This window comes from Natator depressus, chromosome 5 (genome assembly GCF_965152275.1).
Source record: "Natator depressus isolate rNatDep1 chromosome 5, rNatDep2.hap1, whole genome shotgun sequence".
Classification (NCBI taxonomy): domain Eukaryota; kingdom Metazoa; phylum Chordata; order Testudines; family Cheloniidae; genus Natator; species Natator depressus.
Window position 1 is genome coordinate 22,213,601 of NC_134238.1, and position 14,981 is coordinate 22,228,581.

General features: G+C 41.0%; 1 protein-coding gene across 1 annotated transcript in view; it reads right to left on the bottom strand.

Annotated features, from left to right (window-relative positions):
• The window catches only part of PDZD2 (PDZ domain containing 2), a 311,312-nt gene that overhangs the window by 31,498 nt on the left and 264,833 nt on the right, over positions 1-14,981 (bottom strand). Inside the window, exons 12-19 of the mRNA XM_074952415.1 lie at positions 14,477-14,550; positions 14,076-14,301; positions 12,666-12,783; positions 10,073-10,205; positions 6,336-6,417; positions 5,000-5,103; positions 3,648-3,819; positions 1,678-2,498 (exon numbers count right to left, since the gene is read on the bottom strand). Of these exons, the coding sequence (XP_074808516.1) occupies positions 1,678-2,498; positions 3,648-3,819; positions 5,000-5,103; positions 6,336-6,417; positions 10,073-10,205; positions 12,666-12,783; positions 14,076-14,301; positions 14,477-14,550 (1,730 nt within the window). The remainder of the gene's footprint in view (positions 1-1,677; positions 2,499-3,647; positions 3,820-4,999; positions 5,104-6,335; positions 6,418-10,072; positions 10,206-12,665; positions 12,784-14,075; positions 14,302-14,476; positions 14,551-14,981) is intronic.

The following is a 14,981-nucleotide window of genomic DNA, read 5'->3' on the forward strand; positions in this document are numbered from 1 at the left end:
TTCTTGTCAACTGTCTGAAATAGGCCATCTTGATTATCACTACAAAAGTTTTTTTTCTCCTGCTGATAATAGCGCATCTTAATTAATTAGCCTTTTAGAGTTGGTATGGCAACTTCCACCTTTTCATGTTCTCTGTATGTATAAATACCTTCTTACTAGATGTTCCATTTTATGCATCTGATGAAGTGGGCTGTAGCCCACGAAAGCTTATTCTTCAATAAATTTGTTAATTCCAATTCAGCAATTTCTTGTTGGAGTCTGTTTTTGAAGTTTTTTTGCTGTAGTATTGCCACTTTGAGGTCTGTAATCGAGTGACATGGGAGACTGAACTGTTCTCCGACTGGTTTTTGAATGTTATAATTCTTGACGTCTGATTTGTGTCCATTTATTAATTATTATTATTTAATAATAAACTATTATTTCCCCATACTTATTTTTCCCCCTACTGTTACTCACACCTTCTTGTCAACTGTTGGAAATGGGCCATCCTGATTATCACTACAAAAGGTTTTTTTTTCTCCTGCTGATAATAGCTCACCTTAACTGATCACTCTCGTTATAGTGGGTATGGCAACACCCATTTTTTCACGTTCTCTGTGTATATATATATCTTCCTACTGTATTTTCCACTGCATGCATCCGATGAAGTGAGGTTTAGCCCATGAAAGCGTATGCTCAAATAAATTTGTTAGTCTCTAAGGTGCCACAAGTACTCCTCGTTCTTTTTGCTGATACAGACTAATACGGCTGCTACTCTGAAGCCTTTCCTCTAGAGAGGTATTCTGGCTGAATGAACCATAGTTTCTCTAGGATCTCCCAAAGCAGTGCTGCCTCTTAGTTATCACCTCCTCGCATTTGACCAGGAACTTGGGACCCTACTCAACTCCCATTAAACCAATTTAAATCTTTTCACTGCCTTAAAAAGGAGCAGGTATCAGGCCCTTAAGGCATAGGATAAAAATATTTCCCAAGGTTACACAATGAATCAGTGGTTAAGATAGGAATAGGGACCCAAGGATCATGACTCTCAGACCCCTGTTCAAACCACTATGCCATACTCCCTCACAACAGTAAAGATTCACTAAATCAGCGAAGAATACCACGTCACACTTTGTTCACACAAAAATTCTTTGTACTGTTGAACAATTTGCCTAAGGTCAGTATTCTGTATACATGTCAAGCAATTATCCCCACTGTAACAAGCACAGATAGAGTGCAGAGTAGACAATAAAATAAATTAAAAAATAACAGGAGAGAATGGTTACACCCTAAATTGCAATATAAATCTTGCCTATTAATAAGCAATGTACATTTTATCATTAATACTTTATGTTTCTAAATCACTTCTCTTCCTTACATAAACCTTCTTTTGTTTCTGGCAAAGTAGAAAAATTGTAGTGAGCCCTAAAACAATAATTACTAATATGGATTATTTCATTTTGGTACGTTTTTGCTGGTTGACTATTTCAAGCTTAAATCAGATGGGGCATGACTGTCTCTAAAACATGTAGTTTAATGGCATATTAGAAAGATAAGGAATAAGACATTTTTTTTCCAGTGGAGGTAAATCTCTCATTTGCGTGCTTGTATAAAAGCTCACTTATCAAATATTAATCTCCAGAAAGAGAAACCCATGAGTAAACATCCACAAAGTGACTCATATTTTTAAAATGTTACCCTTTCAGCTGCTCCGCCTGAACGTAAACCTGTTATCACAACTCTTACGGGAGTGGCCTGGATCTCCAAATCCAGGCCAAATGATTCATCTTCATTCCGCAGCAGATTAACTGTTTCAGCATTGCTCTGCCTGGGGATGTCGGGTCCTTCAGTCTTTTTGCTGTGTGGAAGTGTCCTGGCAACAGGCTTATGACAGGAACCGTGCTCCTCCATCTTCTGCCTTGGGAGATTGCGGCACTCAGTGCTCATCATGCTTTTTACTCTTGTAACGGCTTTGTGCTCCAGTTTAGGGGATCTCATAGATTCAAGCTGTGCCTCTCGGAGCTCCTTCACTCCCACATTAGTAGGATGAATCTCAGGCATACCTGAGTAATCAAGTGCTTTGATTTGAAAGAAGGACAAATCCACCATTTGCTCCAGGGCACTCTCCTCAGTCACCGAGGAGTTGCTGAACACAGGGATAGCTGCCTTACTGCCAGGGTGTCGAGACAATTCACCATCCTGGCCTTCATCATCAACTTCAACGAAAGAGGTTGTGATGACCATGCCAGAGTCTTCCTTGGCATTTTTCTGGCTCTTGTCCCCCTGGCTCCTTTGGAAGTGGACCTCTTCTTGCTTGACAAAATCATCCTCATCGCTAACATCGCCATCATAGAAAACAACTCTTCTCTGCCTCAGCAGTGGGCTGCGGACAGACTTGGGACTACCATTAAGGCTCCCCTGTCGGGCAGATTCCACGTGCTTGTTGAAAAGACCAGGTGACTTTCCACTGGTTGGTGAAGCAAGATTGTCCACTTTGGTTGTTCCTGCTTCTTTAGCAGCTAGAAAAGAATTTATTACATTTTTAATTGCGCTTATTGGACTAGTTTTATGCTGAGCATTCTACTGCAGCCACTTTAAAAGAGACACGCTTGTTTGCAACAGAGGATTTTCGCTGTGTCTGCGTAGAAAGCCTGAGCTGTGTTTCCATGTCCTCCACTCTAAAACATACCTACGGTACAAAAGCACTAGAAATGAAAGATGGTCTTGTGATTTATGGGTGCTTCCTGTTCATTACACATCTGGTTTTATTCTCATTCTGCTTCTGAACCAGGACTGTGCCCACAAGAAGAAAAGGGAGCACACACACATTTATTTTTTAAGTTCAAACAGTGGAAAATCCCTGTAATTCTGCTTTAATCTAGGTACAGAGTTGACCTAATCGATTCACAGTGAGAGAGAGAAAAAGACACTCAGACAAAACACAAGCACCCAATCTGTTTCATTCTAAAGGCTGGGTGATCTAAGACTTCCTAGTCATATCCTTCTTATCAAAAACTAAATACGTAATATATACTCATACGGATATAATATAATACAAGCTTATTTTGTGCAGTCTCTTTCACACAAACCATATTCAAAATTGCTTTGTTGAATTAAATAATGAAATTTCAGAGAGAAATATTGGGAAAGGCAGAGACTATCTGAGAAGTATAGAAATATATCTGCTCTCCCTTGCCTATGTGATTCTTGAATTGAGATGGAGACTCAATATGGAAGAGAAACAAGATTGTTCCAGGTAGACCATAGAAAGGAGAAAGATCTCACAACATGTGCAAAATATATTATGGCAGCACCATATATTCTGGTGTAAAGACAAAGTTTCATGTATCTGAGATATTTAAGACTGGTCTGATTTAAATGTAATCAATCAGATAATCACGAGTGGCTTGATTAACTTGCAATGATAACTTAGATTTGGTCAGCCAAACCAATAATATAAATTTATTCTCTAGTCAACTAGTCAGAGTTGCAATCTATGCACATTGTATTTAGATTCCTTCTTTCATTTTCTGAAGCATCACATTACAACCTGTTGGCTCGCACTGGACTAGCTGACATTTCTACCCAAAATGTGGCATTCCTGACCCAACACATGCAATGACTACCCCACATATATCTTGCCATTTCTTTCGATTTCTGTGGCTTACTTAGATTGCTGGGAGGAAGAGAGCTGTCATCCAAAGAGCTGTTTCCACTTTTTTGACGGAGCTGCTCTTCATCACTGGAGACCGTTACTTGTGTGTCAGAAAATGACACCTGACTTGGCCCATCTTGTGAGAAGTACTGGGAAAGCTCTGTTTCAGAACTGACAGATCCCTGCTGAAAGGAAAATAAGTAAATAAAACTGGTGACTGGTGGTCATTTATGTTAATAGCACCTAGTGTGTATACTATCTAAACGTCACTAACTTCAGCCTCATAACACATTGGTAACTACAGTAAAGCTTAATATCCCAATTCTACAAACAGGGGCACTGAGCCACAGTGAAATTAAGGCTAACATTTTCAAACTTAGGGTTTGTCTACATTACCTGCAGGATTGACGGGCAGTGATCGATCCAGTGGGGGTCGATTTATTGCATCTAGTCTAGACACGATAAATCGACCACCGAGTGCTCTCCCATCAACTCCGGTACTCCACCGGCGCGAGAGACGCAGATGGAGTCGACGGCAGAGCACCCAGCTGTCGACTCACCGCAGTGAAGACACTGTGGTGAGTAGATCTAAGTACGTCGACTTCAGCTACGTTATTCACGTAGCTGAAGTTGCATAACTTAGATAGATTCCCGCCCCCCCACACACAGTGTAGACCAGGCCTTAGGTGGCTGAAGTTAGGCACCTGAAACCATATTTCATCACCAAAAGTAACCTGATTTTCAGACACCCTCAGTTTGTAGAGGTGGGTATGCAGCACAGCAATCAGGCGTTAAACCATTCACCTTTATGATTCCCTTTAAGTCCCTCCCTTATTGAAAGACTACAGGTACTTGTACTCCTTCCCTGGGACTGACTGTATTTCCTACTTGGCCTTTCCAGAAAAAAAAATTTCCACCACTATTACAACATAAATAACTGAGTAAATGGTTTCTGTATTAGCAGATTCCATGTTCCAAGGACCACGACCTACTCACCATCTCAGTGCCAATATGAATACACCATTGAGCAGAGCTCACTTTTTACAAGACTGAAATTAAACCACAGCACATGACAAACAAGTGGGATTCTGATAAGTGACTGTGGTCCCATTCAGGGGACAGCCTTCCAGGCCAGCCCCACTACAGGTCGCTTCTAGAAGCTGCCTGCAGAGTAGACCTAAAGGAGAGTTTTCTATTGCTGACAGTCCCTGTGTCCCAAGAATATGGCTTAACTAATGGAACGTCTTAGCATGACACAGGTGTGACATGGAAGAAGCGTAGATCTTTTGTTCTGAGCAATCCGATTCTTTGGTAAAAGCTTATCCTAAAAAGTCATCTCTTTGTGTTGTATTTTAATTTGTTTACCCGACTTGCTGGCTCCAGGAATCGTTTCATTGTCCAGCTCAGGGGCGATGAGGCCTCTCCTTGTTTGGCTTTCACACTAGGGGATGGACTTTTCTGAAGAATCCCTGTTAAACATGATTCAATTAGAGACCAAAAATTAAAGCTACAGAATATGTACCCAAGCAAGCAGAGCACTGGTCTGTCTAGATATTTATACAGTGCTCATCACCATATTATCTGAGTCCTTTTAAAAACAAGTTTTATTTTACTTAACAAGTCTCTGATATATCTCTCCATCCCCCAGATAAGCTGCTACTTAGTTACTTAGGGCTTGTCTACACTGGCACTGTACAGTGCTGCAACTTGCTCACTCAGGGGTGTAAAAAACCACCTCCCGGAGCGCAGCAAGTTTCAGTGCCAACAAGCACCAGTGTAGACAGTGCCCCAGCGCTGGGAGCTGCGCCCCTCATGGAGGTGATTTTTTTAGAGTGCTGGGAGCTATGCCCCTTGTGGAGGTGGGTTTTTTAGAGCACTGGGAGAGTACTCTCCCCCAGCGCTGTGCCGTGACTACACAAGCCGCATTAAAGCATGATACCATCCCTCCTGCTTCCAGCCATACACTAGGAGAGGGAGGGTGGAGGTCACTGGGAAAGGTCTGCTCCAAAATGGCTGTATCTCTGTTCATAGAAAATCATTTTGGTGTAAATAAGCTTGATTAAAAAAATACTAACATTTTTGTCTGAAAACCAGCTAGTTAGTCATTCTTCCAATTTGAAGCAGAAAGGGGAATATTCTCTTCGTCTTCTATTAAGGAATAATGTAATTAGAGTTCTATGTTTTCCTACAAGTTCACTTTCATCTGTAGGATTTTAGAAATGGCTAATGCCATGTTCAAACACAGATGGGACATTCCAACTGAGGGGCCACATTGAAAATTTGCCAGCAACCTGATGGCCATATCTAATTTGTTAAAAATGAACTAGATTGTAGCTGCTCTTTTCTTGAACATGGAGGTGTGACTTGGGCAGCCTCCCAATCCCAGAATGCAATGCTCTGTCCTGATCATTAGATCAGGATGGAGTAGTAACCTCCTCACACTCTGACGTTACGGTGATTGGTGCCTCAGAGATATCTAAAACAGATACACAGTGCTAAGGATGCGGGCTGTGTGGCAGCTATGACTGAAATACATAACGTTTTTTAATTAACATAGTACTGTGGAAAGAGTGGAACGTTTCTCAATAGGAGTTTTAAATATTTATGACTGCAAAGATCCCAATAGCACTCCAGTAAATGTTGCCGTGTATGAAAAATAATGGACAGATTGACACAACATAGAAAAAGAACATGTTGCTACCTGTGACATGAGGGGGATAGGCATCCTTGCTCTCTCGATGAGTGGTGCACGCTATTGCTTCATCCATCTCCTGTTCAGAAACCTAATTTTAGTAGAAAAGAGATGATGTGAGTTTGCTGTAGAACAAAAGCAGCTAAGATCAGAGTCTGAGCACTGATCATCACAAATATTCAGTCAAGATTTACTGTTGTTTTAGAGGTCTGCGCAAAGGAATGTGAAGAGCTCCCAAGTTTTGGTCCTAGCTCTGAATCAGACTTCCTCTGTGACCCTGAGCTGGTCTCTTTAGAAGGGGTATGAGGAAAACATGGCCAGCCTATTACAAAGTCAAAGATGTCAAAGTGTCACACTAAATGCACAAATGTTAAATAAAAAAGTTGCATCAGGCTTGCATAAATAAAGCGAACAACATTATCATGCCATGCATTTTATCCAAGTAGCTCGCTACCTTCATACTCTAGAGAAATGTATATGAAAATATTAATTTTTTAAAATATTCAGCCATTTGTCTAAAATATTCCATCAGTAAAAGACATGTTAAATTAAAAAGTATGAAAAAGCCAGACTTCCTGAAATACTAGCTGACTTTTCTCTTAATCCCCCCCCCCTTACCAAATAAATAAATCGGTAATTGGTAACTGTAATATTTTCCGCATATAAAAATACACTGCAGTGACATGTTGCATTTGAAATATCTGGATTATTCTAACATACCCACCCTCAGAAATTTCTAGAAGACATTATATGTAGTCTTAGAACTGGAGCTGCTGGGGAGCAGGAATACATAACAACCCAGGTTTCTGGTTTGAGATATGCCCCAACGTGATTTCAATTCACTCAACTTTACATGAATTATAACTCGGCACAGAGACAGGTCAGAAAGCTGAACCGCTTTGAACTAAGAGGAACTGAATTATCCCTAAGCAAACTCAGCAGTTTAAACATAATTTAAATGCCACATCCACTAACAATAACAGAAGAAAGAAAACCTTTGTGGTATTTCTCTTGGAAATACATAAAAATACTGAAGCTTGTATATTCAGTAACAAAACTTTCTGTGGAGCTTTTGTGTGATGAAGTGGGGGATTAAACATAAAAAATGTATGAAACAACATGAACCTTAACAAAAATATCTTTGTTTTCAGACCGTGGGATGGCACTGCAGCTGAGGAATATTAACCAAGAGCCTTACCCACACTCCTGCCATTTTTTCTGTAAAAGGTCTCAAGTGGTATAAAGAGGCCTTAAAAGCCCCGGATCCAGCCGGGGAGGATTCCATGGGGCGGGAGCTGAGGAAGACATCCAAAGGCAAGCCCAGCATGAGGAGTGTGAGGGGGACTATATGAGGCCGCAGGACTGAGGAGATTCTGGGCAGCACTGTGACCACAGGCAGCCAGGGACAGGATTCTGTCACTTAAACAGTGGTCTAAATAATACTGCAGATCGTGGAACAACCAGGATTTAGGGGGTACAAAGATGGCGTGAAGATGCCATAGCCCCTTCCCCACACCAAACTGAGAGTTCTGTGCTATTGTCTCATCATAGAGTTTACGGTATATGTGAGGTCCAAGAAGGTCCAACATTTTTCCAGAACCTGGGAATGGACAATGGGATGGATCACTCAATTGATTGCCTGTTCTGTTCATTCCCTCTGAAGCACCTGGCATTGCCCGCTGTCGGAAGACAGGATACTGGGCTGGATGGACCATTGGTCTGACCCAGCATGGCTGTCCTTATGTTATGTAGGATGCCTTTTTTGTGCAATGAGAAGAAAAAACAAAATACCAACTCCAGAAAGATCTCTTTTTTCAGTTCTGTCTACATCAGGAGTGTCAAACTTATTCTGTGCAGAGGGACAAATGCAATTATTAATTAGCATATGTGGTCTGGGGTATAAATTCACAGCTACATATATGCCCTCTAGGCACAGCAGATCCCCAGTGATATTAATTGAAGGAGAGTGAAAAGATCTAGAGTAGAATATGGTCCTCATTGAGGCCTATATTTTTAAGTGTCACTAGTGAACCTGGGTGCCCAACCTGGGTCTGTCTTTCTTCGCACTATATTTCCCAATCCCCACCACCATGTAAGAATCATTCCAACCCCAGCTTCTGAAGTGATCAGCAACCAATGAGCAGTTGAAAGGGCAGCATTATGCTCTTGAGTCAACACTCAATTTAGATGAATGAGGATAGGGCAGAGAGGAGAGTTTGCACTCCTTGGATAATTGTTTCAAGGTGTCCACAGTCTCATGGTAAAAAGTGCCTTATAATACTGCAATCAACGAACTATAACACTGTCCAACACAATACATAGACTTGTTCTGCTGGTCTTACATTTTGGGCCCAATTCTGGCTCCCTGTCCCTTGCTCTACCCCAGAGGGTCTCAAACATTTTTTTGTCAACAGACTCCTTTTCACGTTAATGTTAATCATGGACCCCGAACTGAGAAACTGATGGATAAAGGTATATGTGTACTTCATATAAACATGTACTGTTAGTAATGCTTTAAGGAAAAGAGCATCCGAGTACTTACAGATGTCAGTGAGATGGATGTGCCTGCTTCTTACTGCAGAGTCTATCTATCATTGATGTGATTGTTGGCATTTTGAGGCCCCCCCCATGCAATCTCTAAGGACTCCCTGGGTTCCCAGGACCTCAGTTTGAGAACTGCTGCTCTATGCAATAGATGAACTGCCTCTCCTTCAGTTATCAGAAGCCCTGGCAGTGATCACGGAATAGCCTTGTATGGAAGCCCACTAGTGCCTATCATCGGTACATCTGAATTGCCAGAAAATAAATACCACCTGTGGCCTCTACATTACAAGTTTTTCCTCAAGCTACATATTGTTACCTCCAGGATATGCCAAATCATTCTGGTCAATAGGGCAAATTAGAATTCAGAGCACTTGTGCCTTATAAACAGGTTTCCATTTGTATTTAGGAATTCAAAAGTCAAAGCTTTCCTCATCTCCCTAAAACAAATATTTTCCCAACTACATTCCTGTACAGCCTACAAGGTTTTATATGCCCATGAAATTCTTTGGATGGTAAAATGAAACAAGTTATTATTCCATACTGCTTGGATGAAGGAATCGCTTATCTTTCATCACCAATAAAAGAAGTAATTTGCTTGAAAATAATTATACACTTTATAAATGCAGACATTTTAAAATTCCCCTGGCACAGATTCTGCAGAAGCAAGACATCATGGATTCATTTCTTCTACAGGAAAACTTCGATGTTTGGACAGGTTAACATTTTTAAAAGGTGCTGTATTCATTATTTTATTATAGTTTATTGACTCAATCTGCTGATATTTATCCCTGGCAGCTACTGTTCAAATTCAATTCCACCCAAAGTGACTGTAACAATGAAGGTGATATGTACAGTATTTATGTTGTCAGCTTCAAATTCATAGGTTTGTCACTTAGTCCAACTGTGAACAAATCAGTGAGCATGACAATTGGAATATCTCACAGAAAAATACGTCTGCTCAGTTAAAGCCACAACTGGTGGATAGTGCCAATGCTGCAAGAAAGTTCCAACACAACTATGGATTCATAGATAAGAAGGGACCATCACAATCATCTGGACTGACCTCCTGTGTTACACAGTCCATGAAATTACCTGGAGAGAAAATACAATGTTCTCCATTCACCACATCTCAAACATTCACACCCAGATTGCAAGAACAAAGGAAAGCAATGTGCAACTATACGAAACTGTCTTCTCCTCACCTTGGGATTGGGATGACGACTAATGATAAGGCTAACTGGACCCGGACCACATTCACTCAGAATGGCATAGGCTTCACTTAGTGCTGCATGGCGCAGACTCACTGAATCTGCCTCCAGGATCTGGTCACCCCGGCTAGAAAGACAAATACAGCCAGTTAGCACATCTGCCTCATATAAAACATTTGGGCTGTTGATCAGTGGCCAAACTTTTCAAAGACACATATCTGGAAGAGATTTGATTTGGAAAAAACGGTCCAGCTCTTGCTCCCTTTGACGTGCATGATGATACTACTTTGACTTCATTGCAACCACCAGCAAGATCCAATGCTCCTTTTTTGCACTTACTGTCAGTGCAACACAGTATATTTCATCAGTGCATAAAATTGACTGCACCAGACTAGAGTGAAAGTGAACTTTTGGCTCCAGTTGTAGGTATTGTTGTTTTCTGAGCACAGAAGCCAAACATTATATGCAGACAGATTATTCCTTACCACCATCCTGAATTACTTAAACACACAGCACCTTTTTAACAGGCTCCAAACAAATGAGTTTATGAAACTGTTTCGAAATTTGAACTAAAGAGAAATTGGGTGAGAGGCACCCCATTTTCCCTTGAAATTAGGGTAACAGAACCCAGTTTGATCAAACGACGCCTCTTCTGTGACAGGACTGTAAACTGTTAATTTCAGTTCCTTCATTCTTGACAGCTCTTGGAGTATCGACATCTGGAACCATTCAAAGAAGGATAATCATCTAGAGATATTACTGCTGCATTTTCCATGATTATTAGAAACATCTTCTTTAACAGGGATTTTCATACAATCTACTGGCTTTAATTAACTTCCCTTTTAATTTGAATCAATTGTGATGATTAACTGAAATGTAGTTTTCACCAAAAGTCTAACCGCCAGAAGCAAATTCAAATGGCAGCTGATGTCACGTAACATCATTTCAAGAGTCCACAATCTATTTTGGTGTGTGCGTTGTGCAATTTTTTCACTGCTTTGACAGTCTGTATGTTTAGAGAGGCATAGCCTAGTAATCCAAAGACACAAGTCTTTATCTACAAAGAGGCAACCACAGAACAGTTAGAAATGGGCTAAATCTGGAATCATTTACACACACACACACACGTACGTTCGAGGGGGCTCAGATAAGTAGGGTCTGAATCCAAACCCTCTCTTGTTTTGCAAAGCCAGAATCTGACTAATGAGGCTTTGTGAAACCAAAATCAAAACCACCTTCACAGCTTTACCATATGGAATCAAAAACTGCTGATGAGACAAGATGTCTCACAAAAAATCATCTCAAAAAGTGAGCTAGAAAACTGGGATGCGTGAATGGATATAGTCAGCCACTTACCCTAATAAATGATGCAGCTGTTATACACAGACATCGCTAAAACTGGAGAAATTTTTGAAATTTTGGGTTTAAAGGTAAGCAAGCGACTATTAAAATATTGTCTCCTGGAAAAAATACATTGCTTTTCTGGTAATAATTTTGACCATTTTTGTCAGGGTTACAACCAATAAATTATTTCCCCTCTTATCCCAGGATCAAGTTACTAGTTCAAGGTCCTCATAATAGGTGAAATCCACTACACCCATATAAAAAGAGTATTTAGGTTCTATGCAAATGGAGTGCAGAGAGACTGAGGTGGTGAAATTCCCCTCCTCTCCCTGACCTAGGGCGGTTGAGCAGTACTGCTGCACACCTCTATATTTAGGGTGACCAAATAGCAACTGTGAAAAAACGGGACAGGGGGTCGGGGGTAATAGGCACCTATATAAGAAAAAGTTCCCAAAAATGGGACTGTCCCTTTAAAAACAGGACATATGGTCACCCTATCTATATTGGGCTCAGGATTAATGTCAATGTGAGTCTTGTGGCCTCAGCCTTGGCCCATCTCCGTTGTAGCCTTCTGCATTGACTTACATGGGGCTGGCACAGAGCCATTCTCCACAGCATATAAGTGTGCCTGGGCACTCCACCCAAGCTGAATCAGCTAGGCAGGGACATAGAAGCCGGAAGGACCTTGCTGTATTTTCACCCAACAGCTCTTAAGCCAAATAAGGAAACCCAGAGTGGAATATAAAATAATTTCCGGTCACTTAATCTGGTGCTGCAACCAGAGACGCAATCTGCTGCAGAAAATTCCCACAGCTCTTTTCAAGAAAGTTTTAGGTGACTAAACTTTAACAGAGCTGCAGAAATCTCCTGCTGATTCATTTTGGCTCTGACACTTGACATTAAGTTTCATTTCCTGTTGGTTCCAGGTTGGACATATATCATTAGGCTGTGTTGCCTCTTGAAATCACTAAAACAGCCGCCCCAGGACTCTGCAACTGTCCATATCATATCAAAGAAGGCTTTGAAATGTTTTTAGGTATTTTTAAATACTCCTTTGTAATTTTTTAACGTACATATTCTTACTAATTTTGCTGTGATCATCTAAGTCACTCATCAAAAAACCCCAACTAAAATGGATTTTTTAAAGAACTGACCTCATTGCTGAAAATGAGTCTTCAGGCCGATTTCAACATTATGTTATAAAAGTACACCAGCATGTTTTTGCTTTCAGTTCATAACTAACCTTAATCTACCATCCATTTTAGCCACCGATCCTGGGGCCAAGCTGTGAATGTATATCCCTGGAGAGCTATTTTCCAGTGTGAGACAACAGGCACCAATGCCTAACCCAACCCCTGGCTCTGCAAAAAACAAACAAAGAAAGAGGAAAAACTGTTTAGCCCCTTTTGATTGTAATCACACAGGACACATGAGTGTTTATGTTCCAATCACACTGATAACCAGGAATAGTGCATTGTTTCAGAGCTGGTCTTTGGGGTGTCATTCAGGAAACCAAAACCATACTGCAATTAGAAGTGAAAATATTTATCCTTAATGGCTTTTAGGAGGTCTATGAGTGAGAGGATCAACTTCAACCTCACCCACGACCAACACTACTCACGACCACATTTCAGCCACACATTGCTTTACAGTATCTCTCTGTAAAATACCTCTATCATCAGGAACATAATGTGGCATCTGCTTTGTCTCCAGATGTAACACCGTAGTGTACATAATAAAATATAATTGGTGTGTCTAGAGGAATTCCAGGATATTTAAACAAGAAAGTTACTTAAACCATGTTTCTCACTTCCATTACCATTTGGTTAAATTCTGCTATCTGGTTTAAGTACCTGCCACCAAGGTCTGGCACAGAAAGGGCCTGAAGAAAGTCGGTTGAGGAAGGAGAATGTTTTCTGGGGTTCAGTTAATTTCCCCATTCATTTTCACTTTTTCTCCTTCTCCACTAATGGGCTCCAACCCTAACAGAAGCAGTAATTATCCGAAATCTCACAAGAAAGGATGCTTTTCAGGAACGTTTTTCTAGACTTTTCAGTTTTCATCTGAAGCTCTGAACCTTCTGAGATGCATCCATCACTGCTCCTTAGATGCTGCACTGAAAATTCCCATGTGCTATGGTTCGTAACCACTGAAAATACCATGCATTAACTAGATAGGTATACACTGACAATTCTGAGTGCACTGCGCGGCTTAAGTGATAGCTCTGTGGAGGTTTATGAGAGGAACATGAACATTTAGCGTCTACAGGAATAGTAACTACAGAGAAACCTCCAGACAGATTAGCCCCTCACCCCAGCGGCACCTGACCCATCCCACCACCTCCCCACCCCAGTAGCACAAGGACCTTCTCCTCGTAAGAGCCTCAACCTTATTTTGTTGGTTGCAGATCAAAAAGGTGGAAACTTTACAAAGGACTCTTGGATATGATGGGTCACACGATGATTTTTCAGTCATTTTGCGATTTGCAGACTGAACAAGTTGAGAACCTCTGGATGAAATTGGTGTGGTAATATGTGTTAGGATGAAAGTATTAGCCTGTGTACTAGGAATTCACCGGAAAACACATTCAGATGGATAACACCCGTTTTCCAAGTCAGTTTAACCAGCTGAGCAGTAATAAACTTTCTTTAACCTTTGTTGAGCGTCACATCCATGATGATCCTGTCCTTTGGTCCTGGGCCTTTGCGACACGAGGAGAAAGTGTCTCCGTCTTCAGAGCCAGGTGCAGGAGTTCCTCCGCTCGCACTGGAGCTTGGGGAGCTTGATCTGCTCATTAAAGTGGGAGTTGGACATGGGGTGAGGCTTGGGCTGCGCAGTCTCGTGCGCACTGTGAGGGTCACTACACCTTTCTTGAGTTGCTAAAAAAGGAAGAGAACTTATTAGACTACATAGACACCTGACGCACAATAACGCATCATCCAGTGAATCATCTGTACAGTCAACTGTGGCAGCGGAAAATAAAACCATGGTGTTAAACTGTTAACCAATGAGAAATACAGTCTCTCTCTCTTACTGTGTCTATAATTCTGTTACCTTAAACGTCTGAATGGCCTCCTGATGGGTCAGCCCTTGTAAAGATTCTCCATTAACTTCTAGAATTTCATCCCCTGGCAATCAGATACAAAAATCAAGTCAGCATTTACACTTGGATAGAGTATAGTAGACAGATACACGACTTCTCCTGGACATTAGCAAAGCAATGGGCTACCACATTGTTTTTGATTTATTATGCTAAAAAGAGCTTTTAATTGTTTTCTATTTATTTCCATTTGCCGTAAGGCCTTTGTAGTTAATATAGTGCTGAAGTAGTGGAGCACAGAATATTCTTCAACCGTGATTCTTCACCTTCAATTTTTATTATAACAGACCAATTGAAAATATTCTGGATTTTAATTGTAGTCAGAATGTTTGGAGTGGAAACTCCCAGTGTGGAGTCTAACAGGGGCCCACGGTCTCTTCACGTCGTTCCCATACTAGGACTTCCCAGGAGTTTGGGAATCAGAGTGGAGCATAATGTTATGGCACCCATATGGCCATA